This window comes from Pteropus medius, unplaced genomic scaffold (assembly GCF_902729225.1).
Source record: "Pteropus medius unplaced genomic scaffold, Ma_sr-lr_union100, whole genome shotgun sequence".
In the NCBI taxonomy this organism is placed as follows: domain Eukaryota; kingdom Metazoa; phylum Chordata; class Mammalia; order Chiroptera; family Pteropodidae; genus Pteropus; species Pteropus medius.
In genome coordinates this window covers 148,101-171,161 of record NW_024345916.1, presented here as the reverse complement: position 1 = coordinate 171,161, position 23,061 = coordinate 148,101, and the positions used below count along the sequence as shown (strand labels likewise).

Here is a 23,061-nt window from a genome sequence, read left to right as displayed (position 1 = left end):
TACTATTTATGATTACCTAAGACTTGCATTTCTTCAGAGGAGTAATAACCTGATAAGTGCACACTACTACTGTGTCAATAACAAGAACAAACACTTTTGCTTTTATTTTCCTCTTGTATATTAAATAACAACAGACCTGCTGTATCAAGTATAAATTATTTGGTATAATTTAGGTATTTTGAGAAATTCATTAACATTCTCAGGTCATTAGACCATTAGGGTAATTCATTATTATGGTACACATTAAAATGGTGACTCCTTATAAACATTTTAGAAAACTGAGAAATATATACTAAAACTGAATACATGCACAGCCCATCACCCAGTAATTCCACTCCCAGGTATATATTAAACAGAAATGTATACATACACTCACCGAAAAGCATTTCTTTTTTGTTTTTTATGCCTACAGCACCTGGTCTTCCTAGGTGGTCTTCCATCCAAGTACTAACCAGGCCCAACCCTGCTTAGCTTCTGAGATCAGACACTGGGCTTGTTCAGGGTGGCATGGCTGTAGACCATGGACCATGGCTCCACTGGGGCGTGAACCCAGGACCTTCTGCATATAAAGCACACATGCTAACCATTACACTATGTAACCACGTCCAAAAAAGGTATGTTTAAGAATGTTCTCCACAGTATTATTCATAATAGCTCAGGATTAGAACTTCCTGAAATGACCATCAATGGTTGAATGCATATTCTGGATATAATAAAATGAATAAGTTAATGGAATACTATTTAGCAGAAAGAATAAATAAACTACAAAAACATGTAACAGTAGAAATGAATCTTACTGTGGGAGGTTGAATAATGGCCTCCAAAGATACCCAGAATCTAAACCCTGGAACTTGTGAGAGTTACCTCATGAGGCAAAAGAGAGTCTAATGTGATCAAATTAAGGTTTCTGAAATGAGCATATTATCCTGGATTATCCAGCTGGGACCTAAATGTAGAGGCAGAGGAAGATTTGACTACTGCAAAAGAGAAAAATATGATGAAAGAGAGGCTCTGAACATGGAGGAAGGGGCCACAAGCCAAAAAATACAGGCAGCCACTGGAAGTTGAAAAAGGCAAGAAAACAGATTTTCCCCTTAAAACCTTCAGATTCTGATCTTACACCTTGATTATGCCCTAATGAAACTGACTTTGGACTTTTGATCTCTAGAACTGTGAGAAAAGAAATCTGTTGTTTTAAAATCATTAAGTTTATGGCAATCCATTACAGTGGCATCAGAATACCAGAACGCTCACAAATGAGTAAAAAAAAGTACATTATATATGATTATATTTACATAAAAGTAAAAGATAGACAAAACTAATCCATGGTTTTAGAAGTATGAGTAGTAGTTATTTCTGGGGAGGAAGAAGACAGTATTAAAATAGGGGTAAGGGGAGGACTTCTGGGGTATTCATAATGCTGTCTTGTTCTGAGGGCTGGTGATATGAGCATGCTTAATTTGTGAAAACTCTTATTTGTGTATTCTTATGTGTAGTATATGCAGTTTAAAAATTGGTGCCTTTTCAACATTTACCAATCTGATAGCCTTCTGAAATAGACATATATTCAAGGAGGTGGGGAAAATACTTACTAACCAATAACTATTTCTCAAGAACACTAAAGATTTCTCTCTCCCAAAGATTTAAAAAATATCAACAACAGACGTTATAGTGACTTTTAAATGCTATAATACCAGCTAAAAGTAAAACACTGCTTAATTAGCTTGGTTATACCTGGACTTTAGGACTGTAAATTACAATAAATACACGTAAAACTGCATTTTCTAAAATAACAGTAAACGAAGGAGAAAGTCACATACTACATACCAAATGATCAAAGTGTCTTTTGGGTCTAAGATTCTTGAAACTAGTAAAAATGTTAATAACAGAAATCTCCTGTCATTGGTATACATAGATCATTACGCATAAAAACAATTTATAAAACACATCAGAATTTTATTGCTTGAAGAATACAGCATATGAAATCACAAGAATGTCAAAATGCCAAGTCACTAGGCTTCAAACATATAATACATTATCAGATGCAGTACAATATTAATTAACCTGAACTCTGCATCAGAAAAAAAAAGTGTGGAAAAATATCTAAGTTGTTTACTTAAGAAACAGATATACTTAAAATAGCAAGTATAAGGATGTTACAGTACAAATTAGAAAAGCCAACACTTATTAACTTATTGTTTCTTAGACTAGACTACCTTTGGTACTTAAACTTTTAAAAAAGCAATCCAGATCTTCTATCTTGTCCAAAGCACTTTATAGATACAATATCAACTTCAACTTAAAACATTTAGCAAGATTAAACTTTTTGTGGCATGAGGGAAGTGTATTTAATAAATGTATGACAATATTTCACTTTTTCTAGAACTGGAAAATATGGTCATTAAGAAATCTAATAATTGTAAACTTTACTTATTTAGCTCTCTAATTAAATTGGAATCCTGGCAGCCACAATCTATTCTTGGGTTTGGTGAATACAGAAATTTAAATGATTTGGCAACTGACATAGGAATTTAGATTACTTCATACTATCTTAAGTGGCTTTTCCATTCTGTTTCCAAAATATGAACAAGATGCCATTTCTTCAATACTGTGGATTTCTATAAAAATCATTACCATACTTTTAGAACCAGATTAAAGCTTCTACTTTTTAATGAGCAGGTTGAAACTACTTTTTATGTTTCATATAGGGTTGATCAGTTACGACATGCTTTTTTAAACAAAACAAATCATTTTTTAAAGCTATCAGTCAATTATGATGGAGACAATGATGCCATTTCAAAAGGAAGCATTGGACTCTCTAGGCCATCTAGTCAAGAAAATGTAAAAGTAATGCTAAAAACAAATAATAAGTAAACTATAACTATAAGTTAAATTACAAAAAAAAAATCCCTCTTTTACAGCAAGCATGCTCATTAACTTTCATTTCTTTCCCCTAGCAAAGGTTTGAATATTCACGAACCTCAGTTAAACCAATGGAACCTAAGCAATTGTTTCAGAAGTTCCAATAAACATGGATGGACTAAGCAAGTAATACTATTAATAATTACTGGAGTGAAATAGTAAGAATCATGACAGTCCTCAAAATTGGGCAGTCTTTGAAATGTAATAGTGTAGCTCAAGATGAATTATGCCATAATAAAAGTTTTTACCTCTACATAAAACAAAAACAAAATCAAAAACCCACAAAATTTATACATCTTCTATTAAACATACTCCTTCCTAGTTTTTGAATGTCTTATTTTGAAATTTTTTAAACAAGTATATTTATCTGAGCATATATATATATATATTTATTGCCTGTATATATACTCATTTTAAAAGACAAAAAAATCAGATACTAGAGAACTGAACTCTTCGTTTTTTACCAACCTGATCTAATGTCTACTGCATCACACAGCATCCCCCAATAATTTAAAATTCCCAGTTTTTAGTTTAGTTAAAAGGGCAGAGGAAATGCAAATGCAGATGTAGAGTTTCTGTATAAATTTCACTGTATTTTTATAAACTTGAGTTTTTTTGTAACACTGTTTATTGATCAAATAAAGGACTCACTGCTATCTAAAACCTCATAAACACCATTAAAAATTCAAAATTGATATTATGCTGAACCTTAAATTTTCAATAGTTCAAAGAGACAGTTTTTACATGAATAGCACACAACAGATGAAACTTAACAGCAAACATCCCTAGAATACCAATGGCAAGTCCACCAAGATGCATACAAAATAACAGATAAGCATTTCTTTCACTGCTTTCTTCTGCAGGGAAAAACATTTATAGAGGAAATAGAACCTCAACTGGTGAATTTCAGATATCGTCATCATCTTCTTCATCCTGAGAAGATCCTGCCTGGTTAGATGCACTGGCTGAGGCAGCAGCAAGCTGTGCTTGTTGGGCAGCTTGCTGCATTTGAAGCCATTCCTGCTGGGCCAATTCTGCTTGTTGCTGTCTAGCCTAAACATCAAACACATAAAAACAAATAATAAATTTTTAAAAACCCACAACATACATACTTTGGTTAAATGTAGATTGAGCCAATAGCTGATTTAGTCATTATCAAACTTGGATATTTTCCAGCCACTATATAACTGCTGCACATCTGGAGAACAGGAACTCTATAAGGTTGGGTCTCTCTAGATAGTCTCCTTGTATGTCACACAATTTCTGAACTTTGGTTCAATTGAAGAAGCTGAAAAAGTTGACAGAAAAATCACATTCTCTCCTTGGTTTTTTTATGTTTCTCTTTTCCTTTTATTTCACTTGATTATTCTTCCCTCTCAACTTACAATTTTGATGTAAACATTTTTCAAGCTACAAATTGTTTCTGTAGTTTAAAAGCTGTCTAGTACAGTACTCCTAACTCTTAGAGAAAAGTTCTATACATGAATGCAATAGCTACCTTGATATTTCTTTTTGAGTGTCTATCACAGCTAGTGATATATGCATCTTTTTCTGTCCCTTTCCCTTCCCTCCATAAATACACACATGTGCGCACGCGCGCGCGCGCGCACACACACACACACACACACACACACACACTCTTCCCATATACACGTCAGTGAAAAAGCACAAAGACACTAAGGACTAAATTTAAGTGAGATAGTTAAAATCTATTCATTCGATGTATCCTCTATAAAAACCACAGCATTTTAGAAACCAGGATGCATACAAATGCACTATATGCACTGTTGCAACAGCTAAGGCTCCTTCCCAATTTAATTGCATCCATTAGAGGAAAAACCACGTGAAGAAGGGAAAAAAAAAATCTGTCCTTGAAAAGACCATCCATATAACTTTCCATTAACCTCTACCAAAACAATGCTGTTTCTCCCTTTCCGCCTTTTCTCAGAATTGTTCTTTAAGTCTGGCTCACACCCTTGTCTATGTATGTTCAATTTCTAGTCATCATTTTTTTTTTTAAGGCGAGGCAACCCTTGGTTGACCTCATGGATTGCAAGGACCTTGTCAGCTTACAATCCTTTATTTTTTTATTTATTTTTTACGCCTTACAGCACCTGGTTTTCCTAGGTGGTCTCCCATCCAAATACTAACCAGGCCCGACCCTGCTTAGCTCCTGAGATCAGATGGGATCGAGCTTGTTCAGAGTGGCATGGCTGTAGACCTTAGTCATTTAAAACACAAATCAGTCTTTCTTGACCCTTCGAGGTCATATTTTGTGCCCTGTTTCATATGCCATAAATTCTCTATGCATTTCCATACCTATCTGCTTTGTTCTCTAATTATCTGAGTACATATCTTTTTTCTCCACTGGACTTGAGAATAGAGACTGTTTTCATATCATTATTGGATTCCCAACACATAGGCCCAAAGTATTTTCTGAATGAATGTTTTGTGGGAAAACAGTGATGTTCAGCATAACCTCTAACATTAAGATTTTACCATGTATATTCCTAACTTTTCATCATAACCTGTCATGAATTTATCATTCAAACATTTCTAGAGAAGAATTCTCATCAGATCATTGTTACCCTTTAAAAAAATCATTTAATTATTACCATTTCAGCCCAAATTTCTTAGCCTATAGAGTTCAAGGTACTCCAAATTACTGCCTGCACCAATCTATTCTCTAACCTTTTTGGTAACATCTACTTTGTGCTCCAAAAAGAAAAACCTGGAACATAAAGTGTTTCCCAAATATACACCATCCTTTCCATTTTCACTACCTTTTCTCATGCTGATATTCATTCTATTTGAAATTTCCTGATTTTCACACACTGAAATTCTACTCTTCTTTCAAGTCAAACTGAAATACTATTTTTCCACCAAGTTTCTTCCTGATTCCTGCCAGTAGCATTCAGGGTCTAATCAGTTGATAGAAGTCACGTTAGTTAGAGGAACAGAAAAAATGTAATATAAAGGATTGTTAACCGAGTATAAAGTTGGTTACTAGCTAATTGAAAAGGCAAGAAAAAACATTAAGGTATCATGCAGGTGGCAACTACAGAAAGTAGCCACCAACCCTAAAACTAGGGGGGCAAGAGGAAAGGCTGGAATTTTTTAAATTTAGAAGTTTAGAAGGGCAACGCACAGAACTGAAACTCAGATCTCTGAAGAAAGGGCATAGATTGACTGGTACTAAAATCTCTGAGCTTGGAGGAGAGCTTCAAAGTTTGAGAATCATATCTCTGAAGAAAGAGATAAATGTTCAGGATGGTTCTGTAAACATTAGAGAAAATGCAAACTGGATTCAATTACTGCTACAGAAAAAAACTGATGCAGCAAGGATGAAAAAGCATTGCTAGGTTGCTCAAAGGAACTCAAAATTAACAGGAAGTAAAAGATAGGAGCCCAAGTGCCACCTTCCTCCTCCAGCCAGGCAATTTCCCTCTAGAGCCCCCTATTGGCTATAGAGTCTAACAGTAGTCAGCTAGACCAGCAGAAATGTGGTTTGCAAAATAATAGGCCCTGTCACAAAGCAGAGCAAAGAAAGGTGTGTTTCTATGCTGAGATAATTGCTCAGTAATTGGCATATTCCTATACTAGCAAAACTGAATGTGAAGTCTCTGTACTTGGGATCTCTTTATATCATCCTCATGAAAGTAGTCAGCTTCATCGTTACAGCTGTTGGTGTGCCTATATTATACCTACAAACCTTTTGTTTAGGAAATTACAAACCAGGTATTCTCTCTAATAACCACTTTCATCCATTTTTATAAAAAAATATGAAAAACGGTTATTCTAAACATAGGCATATTTACAATAATGGTAGGCATACCCAGAGTTCAAAATAGACTAAGACTGCTTCATGAAAAACATTTTAAGAATTCATAAAAAGATTGTAGGGTAAAACAAATATGTGAATTTATCAATTTAAGAATACCTACTCTGTGGCCTAATCAACTATAAACAGGTATAATTTCATGGCACAGAAAAAAATTCAAATAATTTAAAGTCTACACAGGTTTTATCACAAAAGTGCTTGATCTCACAGTATTCAATGATCTGCAAAGACATGTATTGGTTATATTTAAAATTTAACTGACTTACAGGTACCATTAGCCCCATATTTTTCTCTTTGAATATAAAAGCATTCCTAAGCCTTTAAAATCATCATTGATTGATAAATTTTATTTGTGTTCATTTCCACAAATTAAAATTTTCAGTGGTATTTATTCTAATTTCCTTTTGCCCTTTTGTCTCTTACCCAATCCATCCTTACTATTTTCTTCCTAAAATGGAGTGTGAAAGAGATGTAAGTAGACCTATACTTTCTAATTCATTTCTTTTACAAATTTTCATTAAGTTTTAAGATTCTCACTCCCACATACTGAAATGACTCATTTATATATATAGTTTACAGTTAACTTTAATCTCGATTTTTAATGTCTCCTCCTTTCCAAATATTGGCTGCTAGCAGTGAAAGCTTCAAATGAGGCTGCTATTGTGTTAGTATTTAAAATAAAGTCTAAAAGATGAAGTGACATGAAAGTGATGAAAAAGATGTTATACAAGTTACTTAGTTCCTTTCATATTTAGGACTTAAGTATTTTGTGTTCTAGGGAAGAAGTACTAGGCAGCGGCTATAATTTTACCTCTCTGCTGATTTTCCTCACTAGAGCAAAAAATCCTCACCCACAGGTCAGGGCAAGAAAAAAGGGTGATAAGGGAGAGGAAATAAAAAGCAGATGATAAGAAGAGAGAGGTGAGACAGATTTTGCACGTAGTCAATTATTTCTTTCATTCATCTTTTTACCCCGGAAAAGATAAAGTATATCCCACTTGAAAGTTCCAAAATAAATTTAAGTAGACAAAATGGTGGCTAGAGCATTAGCATGGTATTGTAGAAAGAGCACAGGTTTTAGAATCAGAAGACATGAGTTTGAATTGAGACTCCAGTACTTCCTAACTGTAAAAACTTACTGGTTTTATCTGTTTAACTCGATTCTTCCCAGTAAACTAAGCTCCGTAATGATAGAAGCCATGTCTCTTTTGGATACCGTTGTAAGCCTAGCACCTAACACTATGTCTGGTAAATAGTGAAGACTTCAGTAAATATCTGTAGAACAAATGAATGATCTCATGCAAGTTTCTGTATCTCTCAATCTGTTTCTTAATGTGTAAATAGGTATAATAAAATTTATATTACTCATAAAAGCTCTGCAAAGTATGTAAAGTATCTTAGCACAGCATCTTTTTCCTTTCATCAAATATTTAATTTGGTATCCTCTAGGTGATAATAATAGCAGAGAATCAATCAATGATAGCATTAACATTTTTTCTTCGAATCATTACTTCTTTGTTATTGTATATTTACATGAATTTTTAACACTATTTGCATGTATTCACACCTGCCTCAAAGGCTTATCCTCTTTAGTATTTATCTCATAGCTGTTGTGAGGATTAAATGAAATAATACAGGTAAATTACTTAGCAACATGATTAACACACCGCACTGTGAGAACTCAATAAATGTTAGTAAGCTTTCATTTTATTAGTTTGAATGCGATCTGGTGTCCAGTGCCTGATAACACTTAAAATTCAAATGCTTTTGTTGTAAAACAGAACTGGTTGTTATGACTACAAAGAGATCAGCTATAGTGCTATTCTGGAAGAGATTACCTAAAATGATACTTTCCAGTTCTAATGTTAACTACAGTAATTGATAGGAAATCTAACTTTTATTCAACCCAAAATCGCCTTATAATTTCAAATGAGAGGCCAGATCTTGGTTGAGAGGTCAGATCTTAGTAGGGAAAAAACAGCCTCAACTTCTCCCCTCTTTTTTTTTTTAACAGAGGGCTATTAGTACTCAGGTACTAATCCTTCAGACTGGGTACTAGAACTGTAACAAGAAAGAAAGAAAGAAAAGTTTTCTCTTTCCCTGCTCCACTGGCACATCAAAATATTTTAAGATTTTAGTGTTAAAGGTGTATTAAAGATTTAATTAAACTAGATCTAATTTAACTAAAGCAGATGTTAGTCAGATTTTCCTTATATGCTACTTATAAAATTTGATACAACCAGCCCAACATTTTAAATCTCAAGACTATTTAGGTGTTTCATGTTTTTAAATAGTTATTCTGTCTGAAAAAGTATCAAAGTAAAATGTCAGTAGTTATTTGGAGTAGTTCTCCTTAAAAAACAGGTTCCTGCAAATATTTACTTTTATGTGAAGTGAATAACTGGCAACAGCGTCCAACTGGCCATCTCTAAACATCAGACTCTATGGTCAGAAGAAAAATCTTCTGGCGTATGTTGATTTAGGAAATGATTTCAGGTACTAGTCTGATTTCTATTAGCAAACAGGGTAAGATTCAGATGAAAATAATTTAAAATGCACTACTTACTTTTGCAAATAATTCCTGTTGCTGTCTCAATAACTCTTCTTCAGGAATGCCAAGGTTTTCCAAACGAGAATTGGCCTTTCTTCTTTTTAATGCTACAGTCTTGCATTCTTGTAAGACTTCTTTTACTTCACTGATATAAGAGCCAAAGCCCAAACTTTCTAGTGCTAGGGAAATGAAAATATGAAAACATGAAAGTGATAAAACACAGCTTTCCCCCACATATGGAACTTTAAGGTAGGTGTGTGTGTGTGTGTGTGTGTGTGTGTGTGTGTATGTATGTTAGAGATGGGGAATGTTCCTTTGTAATAATTTTATCTATTTTATAGTTGCAAAGCAATTCTTTGGATGGCTAATGCTAAATACTTTATCAACTTTTTAAATATTAGATTATAAATTAGTTAAAACTTAAGAAATATTTCAAGGCACAGGCATTCATTTTTCCTTTCTTTATGACTAATTTTTAAAAAACCAAAGTACTTCCTGTGAGGGAAAAAAAAAAAGTTCAATGTAAAAACATGTGGTTTTAGTAAGAAAACATTTTTCCTATACCAGTCATCGTAAATCAAACATTATTAAGTCAATCACTTTCTCAAAGACTACAAAAAAAGTAAACATTTGGAATATATTTGTTAACATATTTTATGCCATTTGGCTTAAAAGAAAATAGGCTGGTAACACATGCTCTAAGTTTCAGTAAGATAGGTGAAAGAATAGGTAAGTTCTTTTGTCCAATATGCCAACAAGTACTATTTTTAGCAAAGACAGTCAAACTGCCAAATTTCAAAAATACTGGTGGAAATAACTTATGAAATTCAGCATTTATATTCAACCAACAATTTTCTTTTGAAAATAAAACTTAACAGGAAGCACTATTAAAACATTGCAAGTGATGTAGCAAAAAACTGAGATAAAGGAAAATTATTAGAAGAAACATTAACAAAAAATTCTCTCCCTTATCACATTTTTAAAGAATATTTTACAAGAAAATAATGCATCCTCTAAATGCCTTCTGTAATCCAGAAAGACAAGGGATAAAATTTCCTTTTGGCTCACAGTATTTAAAATTATATTTTAAAGTTTTCTATGTGTTGACATTTTGAATGATTTCAACTTTATTTCAAATGTTAAACTAGTTTCATCAATCTTCTTTAGAAATAACCTGATGCCAAAAAGCAGAGTACTAATAACTGATTTGTAATTAAGTTAATTTACTCACCCCTCTTGCCACCCCAAAAAACTTCAGTAAGTCATTATTCCAAGTTCTGTATATCAAATTAACCAGCACAGACTTCTGGTTAATATGGTGAACTAGGTACACACTGTGATTGCTTCCTCCCATAACAATATCAAAATTACAACTAAATTACAGAACAACCACCCTTGAGAACCTCCTGAAGACTAGCTGAAAGCACTGCTATAACTAAGGATACACAGAAGAAGCCACACCTAGACTGGTAGGAGGGGGCAGAGCCCTGAAACAGGGCTAGTCTCACACCCAAGAATGGCAGATAAGAACAGGGAGGAATATCTCGGCTGCAGAAGTCCCCAGGTCCCAGACCTGGCTTCCCAGCCTGGAGCACTAGTGCCAGGAAGAGGAGTCCCCATATCATTTGGCTGTGAAAATCAGTGGGGGTTCCATCCAGGTGAGACAGAGATCTCCTGTAGACCCAGACATACTCTTAAAGAGCCCAAGCACAAACATTCACCCTAAGCTCCAGAGAAGGAATAGCAGCTTGATAATCACCAGGGACATATGGGGGAAAATTGAATTGTAAGGCTTCAGGGTGAAAGCTGGAGGGGCAGCTCTTTCTGGGCAGCTCTTGCTGGCAGGTACCATTGTTCCTATGCCCACCCAGCTGGCAGGTGCAAAATCTGAGTCTCCATCGATTTGACTAACAGCGCTCTTGCACCATCTTGGTAATTCTCAGAGACCCCATCCCACCCAATTCATTTGTTCAGCCAAACTTCTTTCAGAGGCTAATCCACACAAGTGGCTAGCCTGGGCCTGTACTGCAAAGTTTCCTCAAGTCTCTCAAAGGTGCACAAACCCCAAACAAGCGGCAGCTGGCCTCAGAATGCCCTGCACCTCTTGCTGAGCGGCCTCAAGCCCAACAATACTGGCAGCTGGCCTCAGTTCATGGCTTAACCACTCCCAGGCTCCTCCAAGTCCAGCACAGGCAGCTACTGACCTTGGCCTGCATGGAAGCCCCAGCCAAGAAGCCCCAGAACCAACAGGTCTGGTGGCTGGCTTTAGAGCACCACCCAATTAGCATCACAAATGACATTCTCAAAGGGTGAACTCGGCAGGCACCAAAGCCCCACTAAACCAAATTCCATTCCTTGGGGTCAGCCCTGGCACAACTGCTTGTCTGCTGTGGGCACAGCCAATCATAGCCAGTCAGCTTGAGAGTCAATCCTACCCAAAGAAATGCCAACAGCAATCAAGGCTCAACAACAACAGGATAGCACACACAACCCACACAAAGGACACCACCAGAGCACCTGGCTCAGGTGAACAGGGCGATTGTGCCACAGAGCCCCCACAGGACTCCTACTACAAAAGGCCAGTCTGCCAAGACTGGGAGACATAGCAGATCTACCTAATACACAGAAACAAACACAGGTAGACAACAAAAATGGGGAGGCAAATATGTTCCCAATGAAAGAACAAGACAAAATTCCAGAAAAAGAACTAAACAAAATGGAGGCAAGCAAGCTACCACATACAGAGTTCAAAACACTGGTTATAAGGATGATCGATGAACTTAGGGGAAGAATAGATAAGCTCAGTGAGAACTTCTACAAAGAAACAGGAAACACAAAAAAGGAGATAAGAAAATTTAAAAAAGAACCAGTCAGAAATGAAGAATACAATAACTAAAATGAAGAACACATTAGATGAAATCAACAGCAGCTTAAATGAAGTAGAGCATCGAATCGACAATTTGGAAGATAGGTAGTGAAAAACATCCAACTTGAACAGCAAAAAGAAAAAGAATTTTAAAAAATGAGGATAACAAATATCATATGATTTCACTATATGTGAAATCTAAAGAACAATATAAACAAAGAAAACAGACTCATAGATACAGAGAACAAACTGATGTGTGCCAGATGAGAGGCGGAGTTGGGAGAGGCTAGGTGAAACAGGTGAAGGGATTAAGAAGCACAAACTGAGAGTTACAAAATAGTCATGGGAATGTAAAGTACAGCACAAAGAATATAATCAATAACATTGTAATAACTATGTTTGGTACTATGTAGGTACTAGACTTAGGGGGAGTCACTGTAAATGATAAAAATGTCTAACCACTATGCTGTATACCTGAAACTAATATAAAATAACATTTAATGTCAACTGTAATTTTATAAACTTGATTACAAAGGCATATGATCACATTTATGCATTATTTAAAATTATATATAGTACTTAAAAATAAGGAATTTGTAAAATTAAAAAAAGAATCATAATGTAAGGTTTTATCTTAAAAATATTCTTACAAAATTTGTTCCTACTTAAAAACAGAGACAGACACATCCATAACTACCCTTAACTAGTTTACTTACAAAAACCCAGCAATAAAAATTTCCCTTATTTCATGAACAAAAATGAGGATAGTTTCAGGGACCTCTGGGACAACATCAAGTGTAATAACATTTGCTTCAGAGAGGGGTACCAGAAGGGGAAGAGAGAGAGCAAGGGATTGAAAACCTATTTGAATAAATAATGACTGATAACTTCCATAACCTGGTAAAGGAAATAGACAAGTCCAGGAAGTGCAGAGAGTCCCAAACAAGATGAACTCAAAGAGGTCCACACCAATGCACATCAAGATTAAAATGGCAACGGTTAAAAGCAAAGAGAGAATCTTAAAAGCAACAAGACAAAAGCAGTTAGTTACCTACAAGGGAGTTCCCATTAGACTGTCAGTGAATTTCTCAACAGAAACTTTGTAGGCCAGAAGAGGTTGGCATGAAATATTCAAACTGATGAAAGGCAAGGAACTACAACCAAGATTAATCTACCCAGCAAGGCTATAATTTAGAATAGAAGGAGAAATATAGTGTCCTAGACAAGAAAAAGCTGAGGTAGTTCATCACCATCAAATCAATATTATAAGAAATGTTAAAGGGACTTCTTTAAGAAGAGAAAGGAAAAAAATCCAAAATATAAATGAGAAAATATTGCCAAAAAAACAAAAAAAAATCTTATTGACAAAGGTAAACAAATAATAAAAGCAGTGGATCAATCAACACTAAAGCTAGTACAAAGGTTAAAAGGCAAAGGTAGTAAGATCATGTGTAATCACAACAGTAAATTAAGGGATACACACACACACACACACACACATACACACGAAGTAAAAAAATAATGACAGAAACACGAGGGGGTGAATAAAAATGGTAGTGATTTTAGAATGTGTTCCAACTTAACTGACCATCAACTTAAAACAGACTGCTATAAACATAGCTTGGTATATATGAAGCACATGGTAACTACAAACCAAAAATCACAAGAGATATAAAGAAAACAATAAAATGGTAATAACTACATACTTAATAATTATTTTAAATATAAATGGATTAAATGCTCCAACCAAAAGATGAATGCATAAAGATGTTGAGATGTTGTCCATATATATGACAGAATATTACTTGCATAAAAAGTAATAAAATCTAACCACTTGCGACATGGATGGACCTGGAGGGTATTATGCTAAGTGAAATAAGTCAAAAGTGAAACACAAATACCATACAATTTCACTTATATGTGGAATCTAAAGACCAAATTAATGAATGAACAGAACAGAAAACTCAGAGATACAGAGATAACACTGGTGGTTGCCACTGGGATTGAGAGACTGGGCGAAAAAGGTGAAGGAATTAAGAAGTACAAATTGGCAGTGACAAAACAGTCATGGGGATGTAAAGTATGGCTTAGAGAATACAGTTAATAATATTGTAATAATTATATACGATGTCGGGTGGGTGTAAGACTTATTGCGGGGATCACTTCGTACTAACCACTATGCTGTACACATGAAACTAATATTGAATGTCAACTGTAACTGAAAAAATTTTTTAAAGATTTTAAAAAGCAAATGAGCAGAAAGGCTAGTTTAAGGAATGAGGATGTGACTGATAGCAGAAGTATCAATCTCAAAAGCTTATAGGCAGGTAGGTTCTGAAAGGACAACTACATTAAAGGTAGATATAATGAAGGTAATGATAGCACCACCTAATCGATGCTTCTCTGTGCCAGGTACTGAGCTAGATACTCTTTATACATCACTCACATAGCATTACCACAGTGCCTAACTTAAGAGACCCTATTATCACCCTTGTTGACAGTCAAGTAGATTGAAAGGGGTTTATTACCTTGACCAAATATCGAAGTGAGTGATGAAGCATGGACTCAAACACAGGTCAGTCTAGCTCCAGAAACCAACTCAAAGTAGAGTCATGGAGAGCATGTGAGTTAGTGATCATAGAAGCAGGAGACCAGTTTGTAAAGGCGGCAGCAGGGAGAAAACCGTCAAGAGGAGAAAAAGCCACCATGCTGAGTACCACACTCTATGAGGAAGGACCTAACCACATTCTCCATTAACCACTTCCTCTAACCTCCTTCACCCCAGATCCTGATTCCGCACATCTACATGTCATGCAAATCAACAGCTGGGGTTGTTCAACTCAGATAGAGGAATATTTAGTCAGGAAGTGAGCACAGGTGGAGGGGGCCATATGGATTTGGTCCATTAGGGCATGGCTCAGCTGACGTACTACTTACTCTGTTCTCCTGATGATGTGGCTGACTAGGGCTTGCTGGGAATCCCAATTACCCTCTTTGTCCAAGATGCTTTATAGCTCTGGATATCACTACCCAATATGTGGAAGGAATCATCCACCTCTTCTTCCACAGAGATGACATCTTGAGAGGGGACCCTGAGCTGTATAGGTCTGGTGTTGGGAGATCACTGACGTGGAGTTGTGCCAGGCCCAGGACCAAGGTTTCCCCATCTCCTTCCAGTCTTGGGCTCAACTTTCCTTACCATGTGCATTGTCATAGAGACTGCTCAACACACGAGAGTCAACCAGAGCCAGCTGGACTAGCTGTTCTGGGTTCCTGAGGCCTCATGTATAATGAGGACGCCCCCTCCTACCACCAAGGTCATCTAACAGAATGATCTTTAACTTGAAAATACATTCCTTAGAAAAATCAACTATCTACTCATATAACCTTCAGTCTCTGGAAAATTTGTCTTTTCCATTTCTTATATAATCATTTAGGAATGGATTTGTTAATATGGGTGTGATATAGATGTTCAATTCTTTATTTCCATTGGGATAATCTTGTAGCAGCAGAGTTTATTGAAGAGGTCATCCTCTCCCACTGATCTATAATGCTGACATAAATCAAGGTGCCATATCTGGATGGGAGGTGTTTTTTTAGCATTCTCTTCTATTCCATTCATATGTTTGTCTTACGCTATACACACTGACATAATTATTACTTTGTAATTAACATAGCCTTTCATAATTTTATAATTATAACTTTAATATTAACATAGCATTTCATAAGATAAATTAATACAATTTATCCTTTAGAGGCATCTTGACTTTTCCTGGACTTTTGGCCTTACATAAATGTTAGAATCAGCTTATCATTCTCCAAATGAAACCTGTTGTAATTTTTACTGGAAAAAAATAATAACTACCACACAATTCTTGGCTTCAAGGAGCCTGGGGTATAATGGAAAATTCAGTGAAGTTTAGGTAGCCTGAATTTTTTATTTGAATTGCCTGGTTATTTTTTAAGTGTCAATGCTAGAAGCCAACATTTTAATCTTTTTTTATTTTCCTTTTTCAAAGGCACAAGCATAGTAGTGTATTTTCAATAATACTGGCTGGAGACAATACCAAAACAAACCAAGTGAATGGTTTATGATTTCCGCCACATTCGAAAGAAAGTCTTATTTCCTTAGCCCTGCAACAAAGTCCTCCAGGATCTAGTCCCACTTACCTTTCCAGCTTTATATTTCTGCCATTATTAAGTCCCTGCATACTTCTACTAAATCTGACTGTTCAATGTTTCCCAGTAGGCACCAGTTTCCCACATTTATGCTGACAGTAATGCATTCAAGGCCAAGATCAAACTCCATCCTCAAATTAAGCTTGCCCAATCCTCCTAGACAGAAGTAATCTCCCTCTTTTGAAATAAGACGTAGAATTTGAAACTTGATTGTCACTGTATTTGTATAACTTTGGATATACTGCTTAAAATCTCTAAGCTTCAGTTTTCCATCTCTAAAATGAGAATAGCATTTATTTCATACTATCTTCCTACAACCAGAAGCAGTACAGCAGTTAAGCACACAGGCCCTAAGGCTGCCAGGGACTGACCCCCAGTTCTGCCTCATATCAGCTGTGTACCCCTCTGCCTCTATATCTCATCAAATCAGGCTGCTGTGAAGAATAAATGAATTAATAGAAATAAAGAGTAAGAACAGAGGGTAGCCCATAGAAGGAGCAAAATAAAATATTCATTATTATATTTGTATTAGTTTTAGGGCTGTAGGAATCAACAAGTAACTAATTTAAAATATTAAACACAGTGTCTACTATATAAGAGTCACTTAACTGACTTGGCCTATGTATTATTCTTTATTCATTCTCTTACATTTAAGAGTATCCTAATAAGTATACAGGACCAAAATAAATGTACAGTTATGCATTATCACATCTAAATTCAAGCTGAACAAGTATATGTATAATATGAAATATTAAATTTATAAAATTAACAAATCAACACAACGGAGAGACAACTCTTTAAAATGTCATGAATTATTAGACTAGACATTAAAAAAATTCATTGCAAATTATCTTTAACCATGGAAGGTTTGGGTTAAAAATTAACAAAAACAACTCACCTTTAAAAACATCTAAGGTTGAGAACACTACTTTCAAAAAAATTTACAAGTAAATCCAAGGTTAATATTTAATACTATTCAATGAGCTGCTATATACAAATACTGTACTCTCAATAAAATGATTTAACTGGAGCGGCCATAAATTTCATTTCAAAAAATTCACTGACTCTAATCCAAATTTTAAACATATTTTGGCTAACATATTAATAACTGGGCATAATATCTCCTAAACAAGTAAATACTTTACATCATTTGTTACCATGTAGTAGTGATCGTTCCCATTTTATAGAAAGGAGAATCTTAAAGGATAAGGGAAATAGCTCCTAAGCAGGGCCACTATTTATGGTTTGCAGTGCATAACAGTACCATGTCTCAGGAAGACCATTCGTAACTTTTATTAAAATCTGCACTTTTTCTGGCAGGTGGTAGTAAAAGTTTTTAAGGAAGGAATGCCTTTTTCTAATTTGTACAAAGGGACATTATAAACTGGTAGTGACCCTGGCTCTAAGGATCTCAACGTAAAAGCTGAAAAATAAAATAATTTTAAAAAATCATGGGTAAAACACACACATCACTTGCTTCTCAAAGATCTGTCTGCTACCTTCTACCATTTATCTTAAAACTATACCCAGAAAAGTACATGGTATGTTAAGGAAAAAAATACTTAAGCACTTTTCGATTTGAGAGACAGATGCTAACAAGATAGCCACTTAAAAAAAAAAGTAAAAATTTCCACTAGCACTAAAATTTTAATACAGGCTTATCTTATTTTACAAAAGTGATGTAATCCTGAAAAGTTTCATTATAACAAAAATTTGAACTACTTTATACTTCAAATACATAATGCATGTTTTTCACTAAAAAAAAATATATATATATATATATATATATATATATATATATATATATATATATATATAAAATAGCATTTTTTATTTTCTTTTGTTTGTATGTTGGAGGAAGGGAACAGGTAATGTAGCTTGTTTAAAATACATTAAGAGGATGTAGGCCAAAGTGACGTCTTGGCTCATTAGCCTGGTGAGTTTTCTAAAGACTCTTAAAACCATGTCCTCTATGGCAGGGGTTCCCAACCTCCTAGCCACTGATACTGGTCTGTGGCCTGCTAAAAACGGAGCTGAAAAGCAGGAAGCAAGGGTGCGAAGCAGCTTCAACCTGTATTTTCAGCCAGTCTCCACGCTAGCATCACCACCTCAGCTCCACCTCAGATCATCAGGCATTAGATTCTCATAGCACAAATTCTATTGCAAAATGTGCTTGTGAGGGATCTAGGTTGCACACTCCTTATGAGAATCTAATGCCTCATGATCTGAGGTGGAGCTGAGGCGGTGATGCTAGCACTGGGGAGTGGCTGCAAATACAGATTAATATTAGCAGAGAAGTATGACTGCACAGAGACCATAATAAGTCAATTGCTTGCAGGCTCACATCAAAACTCTATCAAGTGAGGGGCAAAAGACAATTAAGCAGCATCTGGTAGCAGGCTTTATAGTGACAAGTGAGTTCAACTGTACAGCTGCATCTGGTGGCATCTGATTCTGCATTATGGTGAGTTGTACAATTATTTCATTATATATTACAATGTAATAATAATAAAGTGCACAATAAATGTAAGCTTGAATCATCCAGAAACCATTCCACCCCCGCCATCCCCTTATCTCCCCTGTCTGTGGAAAAACTGTCTTCCACGAAACTGGTTCTTGGGCCCAAAAAGGTTGGGGACTGCTGCTCTATGGTATCACTACTCTTGGGAATCTGGGACAGTGAGACTGATGGCACAGTAGGAATCAAATATCATTCATCTTTACATCCTTAGCAGTATCTAGCACAGTGCCAAGTAAATAGCAGTATTCAAATGTAATTGTTGGGTGGGAGAAGAAAAAAGATATATCAATTTTAAGGAAAATAATAAAATCCCAACTTGAAAAGCATCAATTGTGTGATAAATTGTGCAATGCAAATTACATGTGTGTCTTTGGGAAAAATATCAATATGGATGATTATTTAGGCAATACAATATCATTCTCAGTCTTATTACAACTTCTCTGAAATCACTCAGATCCTCTGATTTCAAAACTACTTCACATCCACTTTCCAAAACAGACTGTGGTTTAGGCTTTAGAACAAAGCTACTCAAAGTGTGGTCCACAAACTTATGCCAGAATTGCTTAAAATGGTCTGTGATTGAGTTAAGTATGGAAATTCAAAGCATTTAAGATCCTTCATTGCAAAACTGTATGTGAGGCGATAAATGTGTTAACTAACCTTATTGTGGTAATTATTTCACGAAATATACATACATCAAATCATTACATTGTACAACTTAAAACTTATACAATGTTATATGTCAATTATCTCAATAGAGCCAGGAGAAAAAAAATAACTTTTACAGTAATTTGACAAAGTAATTTTATGTCTGATAAAGTAAAGTGGTAAATGTACAAGTCCTGAAATGTCCTGAAGCAAAATCTAGTTCATTAAACTTATTACTTAAAACTCCAAACTTCGACAAGTGAGAAAAGTACCACTTTAAAATGTACATTATTCCTACATTCCTAAACAATCAATGTTGACACAAAGTGTAAAAAATGTCTATCTACCATAATTTACTTAGCTTAGAATTAGTCTGTAAAAATACTCTTTAAATACCTAACATATATATACACACATTAAAAATTTATTTTAAAAATTTTAACCACTCAAGACAAAAAAAAATCTTTAAAATAATTAAGTAATATGAGACTAATATGGGATTATAAATGTATAAAATCTATTCCCCTCATGGGGAGAATCTGGAGCAAAAATGGTTAGGTCCTTATCCATTTAATACCAATGTTACGAGGAAAAAAAAAGATAAATATATAAGACTATAACGGGTTAATACATGATTTTTTAAAATTAATAAATCATACTAGTACACACAAAGGAAAATGCTTTCATTGGAACTTAGACATTAAAGTGAATTTAGCATATTCCAAAGTTGAAGCATTTAGCACACTACTTGCTACAGCTGCACTTTTATTCCATCATGTCAATCAGAAATCTAAATATACCCTAGAAAAGAATAAGCTCTACCCAAGAAGACAGATTGTAATATGTTTTTAGATTTTTGGAATGATCCTCACTTCTGTGGTGTAAACAAGTGTTTAGGCAGATATTTCAGAAATCTTTTGCAATTTTCATTAGAAACACAATGTTGATAGAAGATCCTTTTTCTTTTCTATAAGTTGTAAAAGGAAATTATAATTATCTGTATTGGATAACCTCACGAAAGACTTATGACAACAATCACACATACAATGTTAAAATAAAAATGCAAGAAGAAAAATAGACAACTTGCCTTTCATTTTACTTGTCAGGATATTGAGCATACCAAACAAATAGGAAAAAACAGTACCTTTAAAATTAAATATGCTTTTTCCTAGGGATTTATTTTTTTCTCCTTACATATTGAAATGGAAATGGCATTTTATATCCACTTTCCACGTGAGAACCAAAGATGAATCATTTAATCTTTCTGTCAATAATGACAGTGAAATATTAGATATAGTAAGTATGAGCAGATGCATTCTCTACTTCAGAATAACAGGGAAGTTACCTTTTAAAAAAGTTAAATTATAAAAATCAAATGGTAGACAACCACTTGCCTACCAAAACAATTAAAATTAACCATGACTTTTGACTTCAGAAGTAATCAAGAAATTGATAGAATTTTAATTGGATTATTATAAGAGGCAGGTTATTACCTCAAATAGAATGCAACTTTTTCATAAAAGTGTATGTGTTTCTCAAAACATTATGACTACTAAACAGTCCTAATACAAGACATCAGAATACGATCTCCCAAATCCCTATTCCTGGACTAAATCTTTTCCAAGATAAGAGAGAAGAAACTGCTGAAACTTTCAGAAGTGCTGTTCGATAAAAGCTTAAGTATATACATATAAATGGAAATGGGAGAACAGAGAAATGTTCCATGAAAAACATCTTACAATTTCTTAATGCAAGCTTTAAAAATTTATATCCATAGAACAAAGGAAACTAAATAGAAGAAAAAGGAGAAAGAGACAAGAGAAGGACGGAAGGAAAGAAAGAAAAGAAAAAAGAACATCTTTGCCTTACAGAATAGAACTGGAATGCTTTAGTAACTTGATAAACAGTAGGGCCATTTTTAAAGCAGAAAATGTGCTTTCTTTATTCAACATCGATAAACTTTACAATGTTGAACACACTCATGTTAAGAATTTTTTTACTCAAGTGTTCAGAAAATTCATCTTTTTCGCTACACTGGTAACAAAATCGGGTGCGGAAGGGATGCTGTTTCCAGTCATGCTTGAAGTTTGAATTCTAATTTTCCAAGGGAGCACTTCTAGGTTTCTTTCTCAGTTACGATCCACGTTTCACTTTAGGCACGCAATTTCTCAGTTGTTATGTATAGGTCCCACTTTAGGCAGGCAAAATTCTTGTTGCTTTGGCTTACCTGGCTGTAAAATGAGACTACTACTACTTTACTTTTGGGGACTGTTAGCTGACCTAAATGCTTGCAATCCTTACTTGTACTCGCTGGATGAGAAGTACCAGAGAATATCACATAGGAATTTTCTTAAGGCACCCTTTGCCTCTATGCCCGCGTGGTTTTTTCATTTACCAGTAATGATCAGGAGAAAGAAATGAAGGTTTTGACATGGACGGGTCAATGCGACTAGTAAGCTGTCCCCGGACCCTCATTTAAACAAAATCCCACACATAATGCTTACCTTGTATGACATGCTCTGGCGAGATGGTCTTCTTTTCCGATTTGTTGCAAATCTCATTGGCTTCGGAAGATATAAGGTGAATGAATTCAGTGCAGCAGTTCACCACCAGCTCCCGGGCATCGTTGGCCACCCGGACATTGGGGAGAGTCTCTTTGATCATCTTATTGATAGCAGCTCTGGGTATAGTGAGATCATCATCATTGCCAGATGAAGAAGCCATCGTATCTTCCTCTCTCGCGCCCCGACTTTTAAAAACTCCCCGGTACTGGTCCACTACTCCACGAAGAGATTTCAAAGGGCCGCTCTCGGAGAGATCCCAGGGGCGCTACGAGAAGGTGCAGTAAATGAAGGAAGAGGGGGCTGGCACAAGGCGGCAAGGAACACCCGTGTGATTTAGGGCGAGGTTGGAAAGCTGAGGGGCTGAGGTTCTTGAGGACAGCACTGCACAGGTCGGACAGGGAAAGCAAGGTGGTCAGGAAATTTGAGCACCGGGGAACACCTTCGTGTCTCCTCAGAGGGGCGGGCGTTGTCTCCTAACCGGTCCCCAAAGGCGCCGGAGCAGAGGCAAGGTCCAGGGACACTGGCCTCGGTGAAGTACTGGGCGGACACCCAGCGGACTTGGCTCTACAGAGACGGAGTCTCCGTTGCCGCTGCTGCCGCCTCCGCCAGCAGCCGTTGCTGCCGCCTCAGCCAAACCATCCTTCAGACACCCACGCCGCCGCCTCGCAACATGTCTGCCGCGGTCGCTGCTGGAACCCTGGCGGCCGCCTGGGAACGAATACAGACAGAGCCAGGCACAACGGAAGCGGCACTGGCGGCCGCCGTAGCCGTTTAGCCCGAACGCAGGTCGTGGAAGCCGAAGCCGCGGCAACGGTGGTCCCTCCAGAGGCCAGGGAAGAAGGTTTGCGGGAAGCCTCTCCCGACACCCTTTGCGTTACCGGAAGCCTCGCTCCCCCACGTCCTCCTCCTTTCCCTACCAAGTTCCGGGTGTTGCTGCCGCCCTTCCCCCACCCGCGCCGGCGGGAACCG

General features: G+C 36.0%; 1 protein-coding gene and 2 pseudogenes across 1 annotated transcript; all 3 read right to left on the bottom strand.

Moving 5' to 3' along the window:
* Positions 1–403: 403 nt before the first annotated feature.
* LOC120612380 (uncharacterized) lies at positions 404–519 on the bottom strand (annotated as a pseudogene).
* Positions 520–1,935: 1,416 nt separating this feature from the next.
* Positions 1,936–22,960, bottom strand: DR1 (down-regulator of transcription 1). The gene is made up of 3 exons (XM_039874780.1): positions 22,033–22,960; positions 9,330–9,493; positions 1,936–3,975 (listed from the first exon to the last, which is right to left on the bottom strand). Exons 1-3 carry the CDS (start codon positions 22,250–22,252, stop codon positions 3,829–3,831), a joined length of 531 nt encoding a protein of 176 aa, XP_039730714.1. The 5' UTR covers positions 22,253–22,960; the 3' UTR covers positions 1,936–3,828.
* Positions 5,025–5,143, bottom strand: LOC120612385 (uncharacterized; annotated as a pseudogene).
* Positions 22,961–23,061: the final 101 nt, after the last annotated feature.

Coding starts and splice junctions, on each gene's coding strand:
- DR1 (XM_039874780.1), bottom strand. CDS start 22,252: ATGGCTTCTTCATCTGGCAATGATGATGATCTCACTATACCCAGAGCT. Junction 9,494..22,032: donor GCCAGAGCATGTCATACAAG/GTAAGCATTATG, acceptor TCATTTCCCTAG/CACTAGAAAGTTTGGGCTTT. Junction 3,976..9,329: donor AACAGGAATTATTTGCAAAA/GTAAGTAGTGCA, acceptor TTTGATGTTTAG/GCTAGACAGCAACAAGCAGA.